Source organism: Leucopleurus acutus, assembly GCF_964270905.1.
Source record: "Leucopleurus acutus genome assembly, chromosome: 1".
Taxonomy (NCBI): Eukaryota; Metazoa; Chordata; class Mammalia; order Artiodactyla; family Delphinidae; genus Leucopleurus; species Leucopleurus acutus.
This window is the reverse complement of record NC_139142.1, coordinates 92,166,686-92,191,610: the sequence shown is the minus strand read 5'-3', so window position 1 is coordinate 92,191,610 and position 24,925 is coordinate 92,166,686. Positions and strand designations below refer to the sequence as shown.

Genomic DNA, 24,925 nt, shown 5'->3' with positions numbered 1-24,925 from the left:
GTGGGATCTTCCCAGACCAGGGCACAAAGCCGTGTCCCCTGCATCGGCAGGTGGATTCTCAACCACTGCACCACCAGGGAAGCCCTGGTTATGCTTTCTGGTCAATGAGCTGTGAGCATTTGGGTTGAAGCATTAACTTGTCGTGTGAGACTCTTCAGAACTTTCTCTTTCCCTCTGGTACTGCAACTGGAAGCGTTTGAGGTGGTGGCTGGTTCATTGTGAGTAACTATGATGAGCGGAGTCTCCCTGCTGGCTCATGCTGCACAAGTAGTATGAGCAAAAAAATATACCCTTATTATGTTAAACCATGAAGATTCTGGAATTGTTTGTTACTATGGCATACCCGGTTTATCCTGCCTAAGACGTTGGATTTCCTAAACCCATTTGGGTTATTTGAGGATTGCTCACAAAAATCCTCTATTTGTGTAATTTTTTCAACTTAGCAAAGATGCTTTCATGTCTATGATATCACCTTATCTCCACAACAATTGTATAAATGTATAATGAGAAATATTATTAACTCCATTTTGCCAGTGGAAGGATTGAGGCAAACTCCTCAAATGCCCTGTTTCCTAGTTTAGCAGTGTTTGTTACTGTCTATTTGCTTTGTTTTCTTAAGCAATATGATTATACAACAAAATTTGATTATAAAAAATAATGCTTCTTATTTTATGAATATTTTATTTGATGTTCCCCTTGAATTTTTTACTTTATTCTTCCCCTCCACCAATTAGTCAGTGTTGCAAATGTAAAGGACTTTTGCTGCTTCTGTTGGAAAGCTGAAATAAGGGAGTGGTTAGATATACTATTTGCATATATTGAGCTTTGAGGGGGATTGAAAGGGAGTACAAGGACGTTGTGGTCATACATTAGGCAGTAGGTAACTGGGGCTCCTACTGAGGGGGTTGACTCAAGAGGAGGGGGTAGACATGACAGTATTTCTTTGGTGAGAAAGTGACAGCAGGCCGGAAATACAGAGTAGAGGAGAAAGCAAGGGCTGATTGCTCTGAAAGCAGAAGAGACATCTGCTTTGCAGTGAACTGGAGAAGCACAGTGGTGAAGAGAATGGGTTCTGGAAGCAGAGTACCTTGATTCAAATCTTGGTTCCACTACTTATAAGCTGTGCAATCTTACATAAACTGCTTAATATCACTGTACCTTGGATTTCCCTTCTATAGAATGGGGATAATGATACCTATTTCATAAGAATGTTATGAGGATAAAATGAGCTATGAAATGTAAAACTCTTAGAACAGTACACACAGTAAGAGCTTGATAAATATCAGCTATTATTATTGTTGTTGTTGTTATTATTATTATTCATTGCTGCCCCTTCTGCCATCACCCCGGTCTAAGCCACCCATCATCTGTCATCTGTACTAACTGAAAGACCTCCTCATTGGTCTTCTCACGTCTATTCTTTGTCGCCTTCATCTTTGTTCTCCCCCTCCCCCGCTGCCCCCATAGCTAGGGTAATCGTTTAAAATTAGAATTTTATCAGGATTACTTAAGACATTAAAATAAAGACAAAAATCCTTAGTATAGATTGCAAGAAACTTCTCTCTCTAACTTCAGTTTGTGCTGACCTCTGTAGTCCAGCCTCATAGTCCCTCTTTTAGATCTGCAGGTGTGCCACCTTCTGCTCATCTCAGGGTCTTTGTATTAATGTATTTTAGAGGAGCAATGCTTTTTCCTCATTCTGATGTTGCCTTCCGGATGGAGGGGTCTCTGCTGGGGTGACATTTCTCTGTCCACCCGTTTTCTCACTCTGCCCCATGAGACGTGGAATTATTCACTTGATGCATCAATCTTGGGGGAATATCTGGGTCTCTTCAGCTCAGCTCTGCCCTCTTCCTCTTGGAAGTGGGCTTCTTACAGGGAGAAGATGGTCCCTGCTGCTCCTCTAGGGTCAGGCTCTTTCCCACCACATGGGAGGCCTGTCTTGGTCCAAGATTCCTTGTGACCGTGTGGTTAAACCTACCTCATCATGGGGTCAGTTAACTGGTCCACCTGGCTAACAGACTAAAGCCATGACTTCCAGCCTGATGTATGTCAGCACTAAAGATGCTCTCCAGGTTCCCTAGATGTTCTCCTTTCTCCTTGCTTTCCTCCTCCTCCACTTCCTCCTCCTTTCTTCTGAATTGTGGTATTTCTAGTAGTCCTTCATGGAAAAGTAGTGCTAAGAGGATAGTGGTGAAGATCTTCCGTGCTGTATTATAGAATGAGTTGTGATACAATTTGACTGTAAGCCAACAGACTGGCTCAGTGAAATGACTGAATATTAAGGTCTTACTCATGCTCACATTCTTGGATAGGACAGTGGAAATGGAAACGTTTTATTCCTTTCGAATGAAAAACAAAGAAAGGTAAAAGGGTACGGAGATTCTCCAGGAGGGGGAGCCGTCGTTCCTTGTTCCCAGTCAGCTATGAGGGTTCACATCATCTGTGACTAAGTCACAACAGAGCCCGTAGAACAAACACATCATTGCTATACATCAGTTTAAACAGAAATGTCACAGTCCCCATTTGGCATTATCACTTTATCCCATACAATTTACTCTTTACCTATGTGGAATTCAATTTTGTAGGAGGGTTTCTTTATAATTCCTGCTACAGTTTTGAATGTCGTGGTCCCAGCAGATGTTCTGTCTGTCTTTTAGCAAGGTACAGGCTTAACCTCTATTTTAGTTTCAACTTAGAAGGAAAATATAAAATAGAATTAGGAATATGTGATCCTTTTGGTTAACTGCTTTTTCTCCTTAGCTTTCCTCTTCCCCATTATTTTTCCAAGTCCCTTTTTTAGAAAAATGTGTTGTGACCAACAGCTCTCACAGCCTTCCTACCCAGTCCATCTCTTGGGTAGAGAGCTCACTGCAAAATAGTCATCATCAGCTCACAGACAGTTTTCAGCACAATCCTATGCATCAGACCAACTAAGCTGCAAATCTTTCTCTTGACACCTCTCCTACTCTCCCACAGCTTGTTTCACAGAGCTGGATGCATTGATTCCTGGTAGATGTTAAAAATGGCGATTTAACAGATGACAGTATTTTCTTTAAATAGGTAGTAGTGATTGCTAGGAGTCAGTGTAGGTTCATTTAAAACAAGTCACATGGCAGGAGGCTCCAATCAAGATGGCAGAATAGAAGGAGGTGGAGCTCACCTCCTCCCAAAAATGTATCAAAAATATATCTACATGTGGAACCATTCTCACAGAATACCTACTGAATGTGGGCAGAAGATCTCAGACAGCCAGAATTGCAAGAAAGATTGCCATATAACTTGGTAGGATGAAAGAAAAAAAAAAAAAAAGAATCAGGATAGGACCGGTTTCTCTGGGAACGAGCTGTGAAAGAGGAGAGGTTCCCTTACCCTGGAAAGTTGCTTCTCTGGTGGGGAGATCAGCTGGGACAGAAGGGGAGCTTCAGAGGCCCAGAGGAGAGTGCAGCAGTGGGTTTGCAGCAGGCAGAACAGAGAAAGACCAGTATAGACGGTCTGTGCCACCTCCCTTCTGTCCCTAGCCCTAGACACATGTCTGCTGGTGCATGCGGGGTCTGAGTGCTTAAACTCAGGCTTCAAAGGACAGACCCAGGGAAAGGATTGGGGTTGGCTGCACAGAGACAGCCTGAGGTGACTGGAGTGTGATACAGGCCGTAATCAGGGAGTATACATGGAAGGAGCCCAGGCCCACCATAGAAGTAAAGTGCCATTGTTAATGGGGGCATGAAGGGAGGAGCAGGGCCCCCACCATAGCAGTCTCACTCTTGATGTGCTCACAGCGGGTGTGGCTCCACCTCTATGAGCTCTGGGAGAGTGCAAGAGCCAGTGGATTGCCCACAGGTAGAGGCGGGGCTGAAATCAGAGCTGATCCCCAGGGGCTGTGTGATGTAGGAAGCAGGGCTGAAATCTGAGCCCTCTCTCCATGGCTGTGTGATCCACAGATTTACACCACAACCACTGGGGCCTTTGTAAACTCAGTGCGTGCAGGATATCCTAGTGGACTACGGGTGCTCCCGTGTCTGGGGCAGGTCCGGCATTAGCAGCAGTGGGCTTTGCGGGCAGGCGTATGTACATGGAGGTGGGGCTGTGTCTGGGCTGCTTCCATAGCTCCCATGGCAGGTCCAGGTGCATGACTGCTGAGGTCCTGGTACTTGACTTTAGTGGATCTGCACCTACGGATCTGTGCTGGTGGCTTTGTGAATACAACACTGGAGGAACACCAAGGCCAACTGCCTGCATTCCCACAGTTGAGGCAGGACTGTGTACTTTGTGAGCCCACACCACATGTATCAGGTGACACCACAGAGCATACTCACTGGTGGACAGTTCCAGGGGAGGACTACTCAGTGGCTCGTCCCCCAGCAGAGTGCTCTAGTCCTGCCTACCTCACACCACAGCTCAGAAATGGATCTGGGGGCTTCTACTCCAATAACTGGGGAGCAGGCCCTGCCCTTGACAGGACTGTGACAGTCACAGAACAAAGAGGAGGCCCTCAATATCCACTGCAGGCTCTTATCACCACACCAGTCACACCCTCTACCAAAGAGAAAATGGCCAGCACACCTTCTGAGGAAAGACTCAGAAGGTATCCATACTAAAAGCAGCCCACACACCAAAAATATTAGACTCATTCAAGGCTACACAGGGATGCTCCCACATAAAAACATCTCTCCAAGACCACAGTAGATAACTGTTTCCCCTAAACTCATAGAGTAAGAGAAATATAAGTAAAATGACGAAGGAGAGGAGCCATTCCTCATTAAAAGATCAAGAGAATTCTCCTGAAAGAACAAACAATGAAACAGACCTCTCCAGTCTAATAGACTCCAAGTTAAAAAAAGAAGTAATAAAAATACTGAAGGAATTAAGAAAGGCTGTTGATAGAAATGCAGATTATTGTAAAAAGGAACTAGAAACTGTAAAGAGGAACCAAGAAAAATTAGAAAACTCATTTGCTAAGATGAAAGCTGAGCTAAAGGCAATAAGTAGCAAACTGAATAATGAAGAAGAATGAATAAGTGATATGGAAGATGGAATAATGGAAATCACCCAATCAGAACAGCAGGCAGAAAGAAAAATGAAAAAAAAAAAGGAAAGCAATATACACGGCCTATGGGATAATATAAAGCATGCCAATCTACACATAATAGGTAAGAAGAGAAGAAGAGAAGAGGGGATCAAAAATGTATTTGAAGAAATTATGGCTTAAAACTTCCCAAACCTAAAGAAGGAAACAGATATCTAGGTACCGGAAGCACAGAGGGTCCCAAACAAGATGAACCAAACAGATCCACACCAAGATATACTATAATTAAAATGGCAAAAATTAATGGGAAGATTCTAAAGGTAGCAAGAGAAAAAGAGTTAGTTACAAGGGAACCCCCAAAAGGCCAGCAGCTGATTTCTCTACAGAAATGTTGCTGGCCAGAAGGGAGTAGCAAGATATATTTAAAGTCCTGAAAGGGAAAAATCTGCAACCTAGGATACTCTACCCAGCAAGATTATCATTTAGAATAGAAGGAGAGAGAAAGAATTTCTCAGACATGCAAAAAATAAAAAGAATATAGCAATGCTAAACATATCCTAAAAGAGATATTAAAAGGTTTTCTCTAGGTAGAAAAGAAGCAAGAATCTATAGGAAAGAGAAAATCACAATCAGAAAGTAAATCACTTAAGCCAGTACACAGATTTTTAAAATTTTTTTTTAAATTTTGTGAAAGTGATGATAACCACAATGAAGAGCAAAAGGATATACATGAAGATGTAAAAAACGGCATCAAAATAATAAAATGTTGGGAGGAGAGTAAGAAAATGTAGATTTTTTTTTTTTTAGAATGTGTTTGAGCTCATATGACTACCAGTCTAAAGCAAGTAGATATTGGAATGGGTTAACATACTTGAAAAATAAGGCAACCACAAATCAAAAGCATACAATAGGTTCACAAAAACCAAAAAGAAGAGAACACAAGCATAATACAAAAGAAAACCGTCAAACCACAAAAGGAAGAACAAAAAGAAAAAGAAAGGAACAAGAATAAATACAAAACCAACTGGAAAACGAGGTTTAAAATGGCAATAAATACATATCTATCAACAATTTCCTTAAATGTCAATGGACTAAATGCTCCAATCAAAAGATATAGAGTGGCAGATTGGATAAAAAAAAACAAAAGCCTACAATATGCTGCCTACAAGAGACCTATTTTAGGGCAAATAACGCACACAGATTGAAAGTGAGGGGACAGAAAAAGGTATTTCATGCAAATGGAAATGACAAGAAAGCAGGGGTAGCAATACTTATATCAGACAAAATAGACTTTAAAACAAAGGTCATAAAGAAAGATAAAGAAGGACACTATATAATGATAGAAGGATCAATATAAGAAGAGGATTTACATGTGTTAACATATATGCACATAATATAGGAGCACTCAAATACATGAAACAAATACTAACGTGTAAAGGGAGAAATTGATGAGAATGCAATAATAGTAGGAGGCTTTAACACCCCACTCACATCAATGGACAGATCTTCCAGACAAAAAGTCAATAAGGCAACAGAAATCCTAAATAATACAATAGAACAGTTAGACTTAATCGATATTTTCATGATATTACTTCCAAAAATAATGGAATATACATTCTCTTCAAGTGCACATGGAACATTCTCTAGGATTGACCACATACTAGGACACAAAACAAGCCTCAACAAATTTAGGAGGAGAGAAATTATCTCAAGTATGTTTCCTGACCACAACGGCATAAAACTAGAAATCAACCACAGAAAGAGAAATGAGAAAAAAATGATTACATGGAGATTCAACAACATGCTACTAAAAAAAAAACGAGTCAATGATGAAATCAAAGAGGAATTTAAAAAATACCTTGAGACAAATGACAATGAAACCACAACCATACAAAATCTGTGGGGTGCAGCAAAAGCAGTTCTAAGAGGGAAGTTCATAGTGATACAGGCCTTCCTCCAGAAATAAGGAAAGTCTGAGATAAACGACCTAACTTACCACCTAAAAGAATTAGGAAAAGAACAAACAAAACCTAAAGTCAGCAGAAAGAAGGAGATAATAAAGATCAGAGAGGAAATAAATAAAATAGAGATTAAAAAAAACAGTAGAAAAAAATTGATAAAACAAAGAGCTGGTTCTTTAAAGGGGTAAAAAATTGACAAACTTCTGGCCAAGTTCACCAAGAAGAAAAGAGAGAAGACCCAAATAAACAAAAGAAGAAAGGAAAGAGGAGAAATAAAAACTGATACTGCAGGAAAAAATAAAAAACTTTAAGAGAATACTATGAACAATTATATGCCAACAAACTGGACACCCTAGAAGAAATGGACAACTTTCTAGAAATATACAGCCCACCAGAATTGAATCAAGAAGAAACAGATAATTTGAACAGACCCATCACTAGAAGTGAAATGGAATCTGTAATTAAAAAAAAAACAACTCATGGCAAGCAAAAGTCCAGCACCAGATGGCTTCACTGGGGAATTCTACCAAGCATGCAATGAAGAAATTATATTGATCATTATCAAACTCTTCCAAAAGATTAAAGAGGAGGGAGCACTCCCAAAGTCATTCTATGAAGCCACCATCACCCTGATACCAAAACTAGACAAAGACACTACCAAAAAAGAAAATTACAGACCAATATCTTTGATGAATAAAGGTGTAAAAATTCTCAACAAAATATTAGCAAACTGAATCCAACTACACATAAAAAAGATCATACACCATCATCAAGTTGGATTCATCCCAGGGTAACAAGGATGGTTCAACATATGCAAATCAATCAATGTGATACACCACATCCACAAAAGGAAAGACAAAAACCATATGATCATCTCAATAGATGCAGAAAAAGCATTTGATAAAATTTGACATCCATTCACAATAAAAACTCTTACCAAAGTGTGTATAGAGGGAACATATCTCAACATAATAAAAATTATTTATGACAAACTCACAGCCAAATTAATATTCAATGGTGAAAAGCTAAAAGCCTTCCTGCTAAAATCTGGAACAAGACAAGGATGTCCACTCTCACTTAACATAGTATTGGGAGTCCTAGCTACAGCAATCAGACAAGAAAAAGAAAGCAAGGGTATTCAAACTGGTAGAGAAGAGGTAAAACTGTCATGATAAGCAGATGACACGATACTATATATAGAAAACCCTAAAGACTCCACACAAAAAACTACTAGAACTGATAAACAAATTCAGCAAGGTAGCAGGATACAAGATTAACATACAGAAATTGGTTACATTTCCTTACACTAACAATGAAATATCAGAAAGGGAATGCAAAAAAAAATCCTTTTTAAAATCACATAAAAAAAATACTTAGGAATAAACCTCACCAGGGAGCTGAAAGACATATGCTGAGAACTATAAAACATTGATAAAGGAAATTGAAGATTATTCAAGAAATGGAAAGATATCCCAGGCTCTTGGATTGGAAGAATTAATATTGTTAAAATGGCCATACTACCCAAAGCAATCTACAGATTTAATGTGATCCCTATCAAATTACCCATGAGATTTTTCACAGAACAAATAATCCTAAAATTTATGTGGAACCCAACTCTGGATCATAAAAGACCCAGAATTGCCAAAGCCATTCTGAGGCAAAAGAACAAAGCAGGAGGAATAACCCTCCCAGACTTCAGACAATAGTACAAAACTACAGTCATCAAAACCACATGGTATTTGCACGAAAACAGACATATGGATCAATGAAATAAAATAGAGAGCCCATAAATAAACCCACACACCTATAGTCAATCAATCTTTGACGAAGGAGGTGTGAATATACAATGGAGAAAAGAGTCTGTTCAGCATGTGGTGTTGGGAAAGGTGGACAGCTACATGTAAATCAATGAAGTTATAACACACCCTCACACCACACACAAAAATTAACTCAAGATGGCTTAAAGACTTAAATAGAAGATGTGACATCATAAAACTCCTAGAGGAGAACATAGGCAAAACATTCTCTGACATAAATCATACAAGTGTTTTCTTAGGTCAGTCTCCTAGGGCAATAGAAATAAAAGCAAAAATAAACAAATGGGACCTAATCAAACTTATAAGCTTTTGCACAGCAAAGGAAACCAGAAACAAAAAGAAATGACAATCTACGGACTGGGAGAAAATATTTGCAAATGATGCGACTGAAGAGAGCTTAATTTCCAAAATATACAAACAGCTCAGCCACAAAAAACAACCCAGTCAAAAAATGGGCAGAAGACCTAAATAGGCATTTCTCCAAAGACAACATACAGATGGCCAATAGGCACATGAAAAGATGCTCAACATAGCTAATTATTAGAGAGATGTAAATCAGATCTGCAATGAGGTACCACCTCACACTGGTCAGAATGGCCATCATTAAAAAGTCTACAAATAACAAATGCTGGAGAGGTTGTGGAGAAAAGGGAACCCTCCTGCACTGTTTGTGGAAACGTAAGTTGGTGCAGCCACTATGGAAAACAGTATGGATGTTCCTCAAAAAACTAAAAATAGAGTTGCCGTATGATCCAGCAGTCCCACTCCTGGGCATATGTCCAGACAAAACTCTAATTCGAAAAGATACATGCACCCCAATGTTCATTGAGCACTATTTACAATAGCCAAGATATGAAAGCAACCTAAATCTCCATTGACAGATGAATGGATAAAGAAGATATGGTAATATATATATATATATATATATATATAATGGAATACTACTCAGCCATAAAGAGGAATGAAATAACACCATTTGCAGCAACATGGGTGGACCTAGAGATTATCATACTAAGTGAAGTAAGTGAGAAAGAGAAAGACAAATACCATATGATATTACTTATATGTGGAATCTAAAGTATGACACAAATGACCCTATCTACGAAACAGGAGCAGACTCACAGACATAGAGCACAGACTTGTGGTTGCCAAGGGGAACAGGGGGTGGCGGATGAATGGATTGGGAGTTTGGGGTTAGCAGGTGCAAACTATTGTGTATAGAATGGATAAACAGAAAGGTCCTACTCTATAGCACAGGGAGCTATATTTAATATCCTGTAATAAACTATAATGAAAGAGAATATGAAAAAGAACATATATATAAGAATATATATATAAAGAATATATATATATATATATATATATACACATCTGAATCACTTTGCTGTATACCAGAAACTAACACAAAATTGTAAATAGAATATACTTCAGTAAAAAATAAATTAAAAAAAAATAGGCCACACAGACTAACCTCCATTTTGAAATATTAGTGGATGGAAATTCTCTGAGTATGTTGATTCTGAATGTCAGTAAGATCTGTCACCCCAAATTTCTCCTGCTATCTTTGTGAATGAGGTAGAGTTAAGCCTCATGGGAATATAGTTAGGTAGATATAAACACCTGAAAAAGATATTAACATTAATCTGTGGAGAAGTCTCTAGTAGCTTGCCATAGTTTTATTTCCTTAATTTAAAAATTGTTTTTTGGTTTTTAGCTCTGAACTTTTTAATGTATTAGTTTTATATAGCTTTGGAAGACTATATAAAAGGCATGTGTTTGAAATTTTTTGATGACATAAAGCTGGGAGGAATGTTTACTACTTTAGGATATAACACTCAAGATTAATTGTTTTCATTTGGCTTGTATAATAGGAATATATGAAAGATCATCAGTATTTGAAACAAAATCAACTGTGAATGTTTAGGTAGGGGAGCCCTGATTTGTTAGTGATTGATGAAGAAATGACCTAGAGATTTTAGTTCATCAAAACTCAATATGAATATATACGTGGAGCCTAGAAAAATGGTACAGATGAACCAGTTTGAAGGGCGGAAATAGAGACACAGATATAGAGAACAAACGTATGGACACCAATGGGGGAAAGTGGCAGGGGGGTGTGGTGGTGTGATGAATTGGGAGATTGGGATTGACATATATACACTAATATGTATAAAATGGATAACTAATAAGAACCTGCTGTATAAAAATAAATAAATAAAATTCTAAAATTAAAAAAACCCTCAATATGAATAAACAGTGAGATTAAATGACAAAATGCTAATGAATTTTTAAGGCATATTAGTACAATAATCCAGAATGTGGAACATCAAAATTTCTTTTGTACACGGATCAGTTGAAGCAGATCTGCAGTATGTGTTTAGGTTTAGTTCTGGACACCATGTTTTAAGAGAGATGCAGAGAGGTTGGGATGGATGCAGAAGAGGCTGACCTGGAAAAGATGTCCATGAAAAGTCATGGAGAATGGCTGAGGGTTTTGGGACTGTCTAGATCATAGTGGAAAAGATTTAGGGGAGTCTTCTGAGTCGTCTTCAAGTATTTGAAGGTTGTCAACATGGAAAGAGCTTAGACTTGATTTAGGTGGCCCCAGGGATGGAATTTGGCATATGGCAAAATTTACAGGGAGGCAGATTTGAGTCTCTCATAATAAAGACCTTTCTAGCAATTCCCATTCTGAAATGGAAATAGGCTGCCTGGCAAGGTGATCAGTTTCCTATCAGAAAACTTTCAAAGACAGACCTAGGGGACCCTTGTCAGAGTTATCTACAGGGTCATGCTTTGGGAAGGTGAACCAGGTGATCCTTAAAGTTCCTTCTTACCTCACGAGACCCAGCATGAGCTCAGTGTCTGCATACAGTAGGTTCTCAAGAAATCGCTGCCAAATGAATGAAACATAAGAATAAAAAAAGTCAGGGGCAGACTTTTGCACTTGATAAATTTTTTAGTCATGGGTGATTTTATGGAGTTGAACAGTAATTGCACCTAGTATCAGGAGCATGTCATCTTGGGAAAAATGAAACCCTTGGCCCACACAGAGTTTGAAATTTCCTAGATAGTTGGCTTATCTTTCTTGCTCTGGCATAACTCATGCTCAGTCTTGTAAGTTTAGAGCTATTTGATAATGAGCAATGCTTTGCCCCAAACTAATGTGATGCTGTTTCTTTTTCAGGATAATCGTATCCACACATGCAAGTACAACATTCTCACCTTCTTGCCCATTAATTTATTTGAACAGTTTCAAAGAGTGGCAAATGTGTATTTCCTTTTCCTTCTGATTTTACAGGTAATGTTTAGGTTGTATTTCATCATCTGTTTGTTTAAAATATTCATATAACTTGAAAAAATAAGTTATTTTACTTAGCTAAATGTTCATGCTTAGAGAAAATCAGCTTTATCAGATTTTTAATTATTTAGTTATTATTGCTGTTTCTCTTCACAACGGTGGGAGGGCTAGGAATGGGTAAAAACTAGTACATTCATCATTTTAAACACTGAGGTCATTTTAAAATGCTGCCTTGTACTTTATTTGAACCAAACCAGAGCCTAATAGTTACTGTTCATAGCCTCCTTCCTTTCTTTATCTCCCTATCACATTCACAGTATGGGTATTGAGAGAGTTGAAGCAAAGAGTCTAGCTGAGTAGTACTTTGTGGAACTTAATTTGGCAAATTTCATTTGCATCTAAGAACAATGATGTATTTTATATATATATATATAATAAATGATGTGTGCTATATGTTATTTCACTGTGACTATTTCTGATAGTTTTGAGTGGTTAATTGGTAGTTAGAAACCTTTCTTTTTCTTCCCATTTGACTAAAATTTGAACCGAAATGAAATTTCAGCTTTTATTGATATTTTAGGAAGAAAAGGCATAAATCAAAGAATTTACATACATATAAACAGCTCATGTTAGACAGTTATTTACCTAGTATTTACTTTAGAGTGATTTAATCAGATCAAACTGGTAGATTCAGCATGTACTGGGCTATGTGTTAATTATAGAAAATAAGAAGATGGACTAGATATGTACAATCTGGATTATACCTTGAGTACTATTTTTTCTTTAATTGAATAACTACTTATTCAGTAGAATAACTGTTAAGAATCTTTTGGTTGTAAGTGGTAGACATCTAAATTCACTTAATGTATTTTATGTATGACAATTCATGGGCAAACTATTTTAACAGGATGTAACTTCTCTTTTTCTATTTCCTCCATGTTTACTTTACAGGCCCTCTCTACTTGGTGATTCTTGAAAACTTTAGACTTTTATTCTCCTAGCTTCAACTCCCACGTAAAAGGGAGGCAGAGGCACAGGGGGAGAAGGGGAGAGAGGAAGAGGGAGGGGGAAGAGTAAAGAGGGAGAGGGAGAGAGAGAATGAGAATGAATCACTTTTTCTGTTGCTCCAGCAAGTCTTGGGATTAGTTGTAATTGGACCATGCTGTTACCTTCCTATCCTAAATCAATCACTGTGGCTCAGGAATTGCCTTGACCTAGATCACATGCCAAAGCCTAGGAGCCAGCTGGATGGAATCAGTCCACCAAAATTACATGTACAAAATTACAAGTAGAGGGGTGGGGTAGTTCTTTAAGAATTAAGGGTAGAGTTGAGAAGAACTGGATGCTGAACAAGAAAAAAAAAAACAGTGAAAATATACCTTACAATTTTTGAGGAGACTTCCTTTTTCCCCCATGAATTTCGGTTTCCTCATAGAACCCTTTACACTGTTCTAAAATTTTGAGCTCATTTCTCTAATGGGTTTCTTATTTATGGCCAAAGGCTCTTGTTCAGATAGTTTTATATCTGGAAGGGATCTTTGGGATGGTTCAGTACAACCTCCTTTCTTTTATTGGTGAATAAATGAAACTTGGAGAAGTTAAGTGAGGTGTAAGGGTTTTACCATGAGTTAATGATAGAACTCAGACTAGAATCCAGCTTTTCTGCCACCCAGCCTAATATTTTTGTTGGTACTTCAGAGGCTTTTGAGGTTTGTTTTTTTTTTTAAATTTTATTTGGAAGTTATTACATAAAATTACATAAAACAGCACTACAATAAATTTGTTGTAGTGCTGTTTCGATGGGGCCTGATTGCCACACACTGACCATCTCCACCCATCCTTCCCCGCCTGATGGCCGTGACGTAGCTCCAAAATGAGCCCCACTTGAAAACTACCTTTGTAAGGGAGTCATGTCAACTGTCACTATGTCTCTCTCAGATGGGTGGCTTTACAGGTACAGGTCCAAGCTTTGGAGTTAAATAGACCTAGGTTCAAGTTTTAGCAGTGTATGTTCTTGGCTTAGTTGTTTGACTTCTCAGATACTTTTTTTTAATAAAATGGGAATATGATACCCAGGGCCGTGGCATTTCCTGACTTCAGGCTGCCATTCACAGTGTATTCTATGCTGTGCACTCAGGGTGCTATTTACATGGAATGTAAGCACTCTGGGTTTGTGCAAAACACCTCTGGTACAGAATCTAACTCAAAAAACTTCTCTGAGGATCGAATGACATAATATCTAAAAGTACTTGGCACAGTGTCTGGTGCAAGGTAGGTGCTCAAAGATTCTCTCTTGGGCTTCCCTGGTGGCGCAGTGGTTGAGAGTCCGCCTGCCGATGCAGGGGACACAGCTTCGTGCCCCGGTCCGGGAAGATCCCACGTGCTGCGGAGCGGCTGGGCCCGTGAGCCATGGCCGCTGGGCCTGCGCGTCCGGAGCCTGTGCTCTGCAACGGGAGAGGCCACAACAGTGAGAGGCCTGCATACCGCAAAAAAAAAAAAAAAGATTCTCTCTTTGGGAATTGGTAAAACTGTGAAAAGTTGAAATGAGAAGCTGAGAAAAGATAGGTGACATTTATCATCCTAGAGAAAGATCATCATTTGTGAAAGATTTCAAGAAGCTTCTCAACTTGCTGTAAAAATTTAATTTTTGTCAGGCAGTCTGAAAATTGTTTCAATGATACGTCTATTCTATGTGTCTTATACCTGAGTGCAAACACTTAAATTATTGAAAAGCTGTTCCATATTTGTACAAATATCTGAATATCATTTCATTAATTTCTGTCAAGTCATAAAATTGACAAAAATTGAAAGCTATCTTTATGAAATTTAAAAGCCCTAAACTACTTGAAATATTTGTTTCAGCTGATTCCAGAAATTTCCTCCTTGACCTGGTTTACCACCATTGTACCTTTGGTCCTGGTGGTAACTATGACAGCTGTCAAAGATGCCACAGATGATTATGTAAGTATTTGCTTTTGAGCATTCCTAAGGTTTCAGTTTCAATTGTGACCTCTCAGAAGGAGAAAATAGAGATCCATTTGAAATTTTTGAATGAAACTCTTTTGGTAAATACCATAAGAAACTCTGTGGTTACTTATTTGATGTTTAAAATAGACGTCATAGAGCCAGAGCCTGTTTATGGTAATAGCAAGGGGGCTTCAATAACTAGACTCACACCCTCATTTTATACTTGAGGAAACTAAAGCCTGTAAGGAACTAAAGATTTTCTAATGAACATACAACCAATTAGTGGTAAGACCAGAATTGGATCACAAACCTGCTTCCACCTAGTGAAGTATTATTTATCCTATATCTCTAGTCTTTGTCTAAGTTTTTGGAGTTGGTAGATATTAGGCATTCTCACATCCTCTGCTCATTATACCAGAAATTACAATATCAAATAACTTCAAAAGTCGGGCAACTAATGTAAATAATTAAGGTATAAGACAGCAGAGAATTTTGAAGTCTCCATAATCCAAAGGTCATTCAAATTCAAAGATTTAAAACAAAGCCTTGGGCAAACCAAACATTCTAAATCCAGACAAGCTCCTAGGTGATTGCGTGTACCCTAGCCTCAATAGCTCTCTATTTGCCAGTGACTGACAGATTTATATCTCCTCTGAACTCATACGTGGGATTACTGTTTCTAGTCCTTCCAGACTCCATCTGTGCCAATCCCAAGACCCCTTGGCAAAGCCTGAGCATCCTGAGGCCCAGAGAGTGGGCCCCTCAGCTTTTAGGTGGTAAACTGCTTGGTCCTTTTCTGTGATGCCAGCTAGTCAATTTAGGGGACTATTTTCAGGTTAGATGCAGACGTGACTAAATACTAAGTCTCTTTTTGTGTCTTCTGCAGTTAATGCTTGAATATGCTTTTACTTTTGTGATAGTATGGGCCGGTGAATCAGGGTCTTGGCAGGAAAGACATGTCACCTTGGAACGGGGGTAGATTGGAGAAAGATTAATAATGAAGGGACTACTTAAAGGGTTGTGAGAAAAAGCACATAGGGTAGCAACAACATAGGTGGCAATGCTACTTCTAGACCTGAAGGAGCAAAAGGAGGAAGCAATTGCTGGACCTGGAGCTGTAGCTGAGGGCTACCTGTAGAGGAAGTGGCCACTGCTGACTCAGCTCAAAAGAAGCCAGGAATACATACCCCATTTTCCTCTCCTCTGGCCCCATGAGTTTCTGTCAGTACCACCTATTGGCCACGCCCGATCAATAGCCAAAGGGCAAGGATTAAATAGGTCAGCTTCCCCTGGCACAGGGCAGAGTATAGGAGGACAGGGTGTAGGTATGGAGGAGCAGAGACTATCCACCCCTGTCAAATTATATATTCTGTCAAAATGATGTTCCCGTCTATGGCAGTGTTGGTGGAAAGAAGGTTGCATGCCAATGATGGGCTAGCTTAACTTACTCCTCTACCAGTACTATAAACTCTTTTCATGTTAACCAATGCTAAGTATATTTATTTCCCTAGTAATATTCATTGACTTATACCTGGCACTCAGCGTAATTGTAGGCACTGAGCACAGTCTAATAGAAAGATTGGGATGAATTTGGGAAGGACGTTGAAAAAGGGAAGGGCTAATGAAAGCAATCTATATATTGTGATATTGATACAATATTATGAGCTTTTTTTTAAAGGAAAAAGTCATAATCCTGATGATTATAATATATAAAATCAAAATTTCTTATCTCCTGTTCATCTGTGCATTTAGCTAATTGATTGAAATAACATCTTATCTCTACTTTAGCCTATTACTATCTGGTCTTGGCAGCTCATGTAGAAAGCCTTATCTGAATGGCTGCTAATTTGTGAGTTTAGTAGAAGGCTCATAATATGTGGATTCTTCTAAGCAATATAAGATATTTTCATTACTGGAATACAATATAAGAAATAGGATCACTTGGGCATAAAAACATAAATCCACACCAAATGTGGTTCAGTATTGTATTCTGATTTTTGTTTTAAATGCTCAGTATTTCATAAGATCACTGTTAACAATTAGAATTTCTGGAGAACAAGAATACATGTTGTTACAAGTAATTGCTTGACTTCAAAGAAATCCATAAAACAGAATGAATGATGTTCCAGTAAAGTATTGAGCACATATGTGAGAGAAATGGAAGCCCCATTCCTTGTTAAAGACATCAAAATTAATGTATGGTTTTCTCTGGAACTGTGTGGCAGAGTAAAGGGCACATTGTCTTCTTCAAAGCAACTATAAATGTGTGGGAATTGGAAGAGCATGTGGCTAGACTTGTTGCATTGGTGACACCTAGAATGAAGTTTAGTGGGAAGGGTCTTGATTCAGATTTAGAGCATGTGGAGCTGGGTCCAAGGTAAGCATAAGTCATGCTCATTTTAGACTGATGGTGATATTGTCCAAGCAGATGAACTCAAAGTATTTTCAGTGTCACTATTTGTGCTGAAAAAGTATGATTTAATATGTTTTTTCACAAACACATTGATTTTCAGTTTCGCCACAAGAGTGATAATCAAGTGAATAATCGGCAATCTGAAGTGCTCATTGACAGCAAGTAAGAAATATATTCTTTATGCTATTTTTAAGATGTCTGGTCACAAAACAGGTCTTGACAATTGGTGGCTTTCTCATTTAATTGAATATATGTTTCTTTCCCCCTTTAACTTTTTTTTAAAATTTATTTATTTGCTTTTATTTTTGGCTGTGTTGGGTCTTTGTTGCTGTGTGCGGGCTTTCTCTAGTTGCAGCGAGCAGGGGCTACTCTTAGTTACCGTGCACAGGCTTCTCATTGTCATGACTTCTCTTGTTGCGGAACAGGGGCTCTAGGCGCATGGGCTTCAGTAGTTGTGGCTCACAGGCTGTAGAGCGCAGGCTCAGTAGTTGTGGCGCATGCCTTAGTTGCGCCGCGGCATGTGGGATCTTCCCGGGCCAGGGATCAAACCTGTGTCCCCTGCATTGGCAGGCAGATTCTTAACCACTGCACCACCGGGGAAGCCCCTCCCCCTTTAACTTATTACAAATTACAGTGTAAGTCCTTTGTATCTTCATGGCTCTTTTTTAAGTTCAGCAAATGTTTGTGCTACGCACTCAACTTTTACTTCAAATTCCTTTGGAGTTTCCTTTGTGGAACACAGACATATTATTGTTACTTTTCATTTCTAGATCTAATACTATTTAGAACTGGCACACATGTGATGTTTGTAGCAGATGTTTAATGTATTTGAATTATTTGCTTTGGTAATTTCTGGGAATATTGCTAGAGAGACTTCAACACATATCAAGTGATAGTGATAAGCATTTTTTATTAACTTGATAGTTGAGTTTAGAATGAATTATCCACCATAACACAGATCTTGAATTGCTGTTAAATTCATCCATCTATAAAGAAATGTACACGGGAATGGTTCTTGAATCTGAAATGGTTTAAAATGTGTATTTATACACAAACAACAGCAAAAACACCTCCAGAAAACTTAACAAAAAGGGAAATTTCAAACCTTCATTCCATGTTTCTTAGCCTCTTTCTTTGTCCCTTTTTTTTAACATGTGACAAAGTAAATTTGTAACATTGTACTTTAATCTGGCAGTCAATCACATCTGCTGATGATTTTGAAGCATTTGGATACTGTGAAGAATGTAATTTTTAAAGGGAATATCATAAAACATATTAGTCACATGAGATGGAAAATTCCAAGAAATGGATATCAAGAGGGGCTAGGTAGTCTAGACAATAACTGGTAGGATTAAAGTAATTAATCTCCTTCTGCAACTAAAACATTGACTGATTATTAATAATATAATGAATACATATAGTTTTCCTTTATTGGATTATTTTAGAAAATGGCATTAAATGCACAGTGGAAAAAAATGATCTTAATCTAAAACCACAGTTGTAGAAACACAGCCTCTGAAAGTGTGATCTTGACGTGACATGGATAAGCCATAAAGATGCCTGGAACCATGTGGTTCATTTCCAATGTCAGCAGGTTTTGAATTGTTGCCACTATAGCATGGTGTTTAAAAGTATGGGTTTTGCGCTCAGGGAGACTTGAGTTTAGTCCTGACCCTGAATAATTCTATGGTCTTGAGCAAGTTCTTGAGAAGTGGTGACTCTTTGTAAGCTAATGTAGTGTGTGACTTTGAGCTGGACTGTTGCCTATCCTGATTTTCTCAAGCTTTGCAGTTCTGACTGGGAATTACATCTGACAATATGATCTGACTAATTCCCCAAGGAACATTTGATAATCAGTCTCATTACTTTGAAGTATCATCTCTCATGAAGTATGTTAAAAATATGTACAATTACATAATGAATTTGAACTAATAGCCTGAGCATATCTTTTAATGTCTCTCAAATTACCAGTTAAATTTTGTGACAATATTTGGGCAGTGATAGATATTGACACCTCTACCTGGAGGCCATGGGAGTATCCAGTAACTTAGATATTCAGAAACTGGATGATTGTATGTGTCCCACACATGCTAGCTATCATTGTCATTATAATTAGAAGTAACATTGGTCTTACTTTCTTGTGGCTTCATTTAGCTTCTTGTCTATTCCTTATGAGGTAACATCTCTTTGTAATTTGATATGGGGTGATGTTTTGAAAAGTATTGTTGCTGATCCTGTGATGTTGAAGGTAGAAGCACATCATTGAGAATGGAGTATTCTCCATTCGGTTAAAAATGGGATTCGGTTAAAAATCACACAAGATTTTCCATTTGTAAGATTACCTTCTACTGTGAGCTCCTTTAGGGCATCTCTCTTGATCATGTCTGTGTCCCTTGAGCCTAGCACAGTGTCTATGGAATTTTCAAACTGAGCAGTAACAAGTATTCTTGCTGAGAGGGCAATCTACCAGAGGAACTTGATCTGTAAAATTTTGCTGAGTCCCATTATTAGCCAATTCCAGTGGTTGGGGTTGTGGTCTTCGCAGAATGTTCTCAGGCTATGGAGACTGGCTTTTCACTTCTTGGAATTTGAGAAGTTGGAGAAATCAAATGGGCTTAGATTTGAGATAGCCCAGGGAGCCCTGAGTCCTCTTTTGGAGCTGGTGGTCATAGAGGATGCTCTCAGCGCTCTGTCTTCCTGTGCTCACCCTCAGCTCCTGTCTGCATTATTTGCTACTTTCTTCAGAGCACTGTCCTTGGGCTATTGGAACCAATGACCGATTGGTGCAGGAGTAAGAAAGAGCAGCACCCCTGCCTCAAGTTGGACAAGCTCTGAGGTGCAGTTAGCACCCCAAGTGCCTGTTGAGATCAGGCTGAGGATGGGACTTTGCCTGCAGTCATACCCTCGCATGGCTTCTTCCCCTTCCATGTGTTGCTTCTCATCTTCCTTACCAGTTTCTCCCAGAAGTGATTTCCTAAAGAACCCTTTACATATGAATCCTCATCTCAGGATCTGCTTTTAGGGAAGTTGATCTAAGACAGTAGTTAATGCATACTTAATCCCATGGCAATGTTAATGGAAAATGTTAGGAAAGTGCTTTTGGGTCTATGCTAGACACCAATGGGTCATGATGCACAGATAAAGTAAAAAGCCTGGAGGGGATCAGAGGCATCCAGATGTTGCTGGATGTGGGTATCACACTGGGGTGGGCACTGCTAAGTACTGTGGCTTCCCTGTGTTCTCTGGCAGAGGGCTTCTGGACTTGAGGTTCATGCTAGGGCAGGAGCCTTCACTGGCTTGTCCTGGAGGGAGGGGAGGCATGGTCAGCTTCGGGGAGGAGATTCCTGAGGGAAAGGGGGTACGATGAAAGCACCAGTCAGGAAACCTGGTCTGTGTAAGTGATCGATGTGCTACTCTGGGCAATTAGTTGTCATTCTGGCCTTCAGGTCTCCCTTCTCCTGCGCTCAGAAGCAAGGAACATGGCATTTACATTCAGATTCAACACATGTTTATTCAGCAACTACCATGCGTGGGCTCCAGTGCTTCCACATTTAACTCTCATAAAACCCCAGGGTGTAGGTGCTAGTGCCTCTTTTTAGAGATGGAGAGATTAAGGCCTAGAAAAGGAATGACTTGTCCAGAGTTCCATGGCAAGTAAGAACCTAAATTAGCCTTTTACCTACTTGTGTTGTGATGTGTAAATGTAGACTTTGTGGTCTGACCACTTCTTCTTTATTTATTTTGCATTTGAAGGGCTTTGTACACAATTATAGAAATAGAAACATAATATATGTATATATTTTTATCTAAATGTAATATTTATGTGAATAAATGTATATATCCTCACTTTTAGTGCCTGGAGCATTATTCATCTATGTTCTTAGCATTGTGCAAGCGAATGAACAATGTAAACTTAAGCCACACAATAAGTAGAGAGACAAAACTCTCCCTTTATAGCCTTCCTTTTCAAGGTTTTGTTACTTATATTCCTTTCCAGTCAGGACCAATCTTCTGTATCTACAATCTGTTAAATATGCGAAAGTGCTTAAGAAATAGGTGTTGAATTAGCCTTTGATAAAATCTTTTGGTGACTTAAGTTTTAAAACTAAGTAGAAGCGAACAATTCCAATTTCTAGAAATTACTGTGCCTGCTGTATAGGAAGTGCACACTCTCCCCCAGGCTATGAGTGCCGTCTGCTGACTGAACCTGTGGAAAACGTACCAGGAGATACTTAGTGTTTCTCTTGAGGGTTTCTCAGGTTATGCTAACATCCTGGGCCACTGGCCACCATGAGAGCACCTGGGCAGGTGAGGGGCAGTGAGAGGGAGTCTGAAAGTTCCCGCAGAGGTCATCCCATATGACACTCCTCAACGTGGGCTGCCCATTGTATCTGTGCCCCAGCCATGCCCAGAGCAAGTAAGCGAGGGGAGGGCTCTGGTGTTTTATAAAGTTTCCAAGATGATTCTACTATGCAGACACAATCGAGAACCTCTAGTCAAGGCCATCTCTTTACCTACACTTGTATCTCTATGCATGTATCTCTCAAATTTTAAAAGACATCCAAGGGAAGGAATTCCATTAATTTTTTAAAATGATAAGCATAGTTTTTCACATAAATCCTCACAAAGGAATAATTCTGTAATGCCGATTTACATTTTTTTTGTAGTAAGGCTCACATTTTTAGTCAAACACATGGCCAATCAATAATTATTTTGCCATATTTTTCTTTCCTTCAGAAATTCAGATTTTAATTTTTCTCATTTTCATCTTTTATTTCTTTCCCCATTACATGTGTTGTCCTCAACTCTGAATCATTTTCTGACTTTCATGTATTTGTGCAACTTCCAATTTTTGTTCTGTCCCATCAGCATTTCTAGTCGTATGGATTTGGGACAAGGGAAGGAGTGTGGAGGTCTTCTGCTACCCAGCTAGGTAGCCGTTAGTCTCATGAGGCTCTTGAGTACTTGAAATGAGGCTGGTCCAAGTTCAGATGTGTTATTAAGTATATAGTATATACCAGATTTTGATGGCATAGTACCAAAAAGAGTATGTAAGATATGTCATTAATAATTTGTTTTATATTGATTCCATTTTGAAATTATAGTATTTTGTATACATTGGGTTAAGTCAAACATATTATTAAATTTACCTTTTGAAAAACTTGTTTAAATGTGGCTACCAGAAAATTTATTTATTTTTTAACATCTTTATTGGAGTATAATTGCTTTACAGTGGTGTGTGAGTTTCTACTGTATAACAAAGTGAATCAGCTATACATATACATACATCCCTATATATCCTCCCACTTGTGTCTCCCTCCCACCTTCCCTATCCCACCCCTCTGGGATAAAGCACTGAGCTGATCTCCCTGTGCTATGCAGCTGCTTCCCACTAGCTAGCTATTTTACATTTAAGATGACCTTTGTGGTCGGCATTTGTGGCTGACCTTCTATTTCTATTGGATGGCACTGCTGTTAGTTACAGGTGAGAGAACTGAGCCGAGAAGAAAATGAGCTCTATGCTATAAGCCTGGCCTCTGGATTCTCAGTTTAGGATTCTCTGTTTGATCTTGCTGGCTGTTGGCATAGTGGCTTTTGTCACTATGAACAAATAAAGTCAGTGTTACTTTTTCTTAGTAGTTTTTACTTCCCTAACATCTTCTGAACTTACACTTGTGCATTAGAACAATCTGAGCTCAGATGCTCTGGTGCAGTTGTCCCTCTTTCAGGCGGGATGTTTTCCCGCCTTCTCTGGATTTCAAACTGCTCTTGCCCATCAGCTTTTTGTGTAACAAATTCCACTTTATACTTTCCTGAGCTTTGGTACACTTGGCTTAAATCTCCCAGGTTCTTTCACAGAACTCTTCCCATCAATCTTCTTCAATCATTTCTCATTTGGAAACTGTGAGTATTTATAGGGAGAGACAAGGGCTTTCTTTCCTGCAGAATATTGTCTGTACTCTTCAAGTCTGGTATTCCTAGATGCTGCATAATTATGCAAACAAATATATTATTTCAGTAGGTGCAAATTTTCTCTTTGTTTAATCAACTTTTCTGGTTTAAGTGATAACTCCCACTGGATATTACTATAGAAAATTTCATTTCATTTTTTTTCTTTAGTATGTAGGGTTTTTTTCCATTATAAAAATAGCATATGTTCATTAAGAGAAATTTGGAAAATAGGAAAAAGTAGAAGGAAGAAAATAACATTCATGCTTCCATTATCCAAAAGTAATTATTACTATTTTCTTACATTTCCTTTCTGTCTTTTTTTTCTATGCCAAGGTTTCTAATAATTGTGTGTATATGTTTGTATCCTTCTCTTTTTACTTTTTGTTTTTTGGCTGCACCACACGGCTCGTGGGATCTTAGTTCCCTGACCAGGGATCAAACCCCGGGCCCTCAGCAGTGAAAGCACCAAGTCTTAACCACTGGACCGCCAGGGAATTCCTGCCTTCCATTTTTACTTCACATCATATCATTACCGTTTTACAAATCTTTTTCTATTGCCTTTATATACCTAATTTTTAAGGGCTGCATTCCTTTGAGTTCATGTCTTATAATTCACATAACCATTTCCCTATTGCTTGATATTTAGTCTGTTTCTAATTTTAAAGTATAGTTTCTTCATCTTTCTAAATTGATAGTTACCCTTTTCCATAAGACTGGGTTTTTGTGATATATTTACAAAATCCACTGAGAATGATTACATTGAACCTGTTATTTCCTATATTAAGTAATTGGAACTTGAAGCATTATTACTCAGTCTACTGATAGCAACTTTTATCGGAAGGTTTAAGAGTGAGCAGGAACAGGTTGGGCATATTGACTAAAGCATGAAAGGTTTCACTTCCGTCACACGTGGGAGTTTCCAGAGACAAGGGTTTCATGTCAGACCACCAACCAGCAAGTTTCAAGTTTATCTTTTCTTAATCATAGCACAATATGAAAAAAACCCCAAAATGTTCTGCTTTAAAAAATGTATTAGTGACACATGTAAATCCCCAAACATCAATAATTTGAAACAGTTTGACTGTAAGTTTTATACTGCAATTACTAGCTATATTGCACTCATCTGTGAAGTATCTGCATCAGTTTTGGTTTGCAGAATTCCCTGAGTAAATTTGGGCAGAGATTCAGAAGTGTGGCTAGCAGATCCTTTCAGGCAGCTCGGAAGGAACTCTTCCCATCCTCTTTGTCCTCCCAGATTAGAGGTATGTAGACCTGTGCTCAAAAGCTCTATCATTTGCTGTTGAATTCTTGGCAATAACTTACTCAGGAGAGGAGTAATTCATGGATGTTATCCCCCTGTATTGGATTTGATCCCAAATGTTGGTCTTGGGTAACAGTGGCTTATTATTCTTATTAAAGATGCTCTTTTTGTCCTTGAGCTCCCTCAACAAAAAAATGCCCAAGGTCATTGAACTTAATGAATCTGCA

The 24,925-nt window shown here is 38.6% G+C and overlaps 1 protein-coding gene across 1 annotated transcript in view; it reads left to right on the top strand.

Annotated features, from left to right (window-relative positions):
• Window positions 1–24,925, top strand: part of ATP8B4 (ATPase phospholipid transporting 8B4 (putative)) — a 248,531-nt gene that overhangs the window by 61,144 nt on the left and 162,462 nt on the right. The window contains exons 4-6 of the mRNA XM_082858644.1: window positions 11,992–12,105; window positions 14,968–15,066; window positions 17,586–17,647. Coding sequence (XP_082714770.1) covers window positions 11,992–12,105; window positions 14,968–15,066; window positions 17,586–17,647 — 275 coding nt within the window. The remainder of the gene's footprint in view (window positions 1–11,991; window positions 12,106–14,967; window positions 15,067–17,585; window positions 17,648–24,925) is intronic.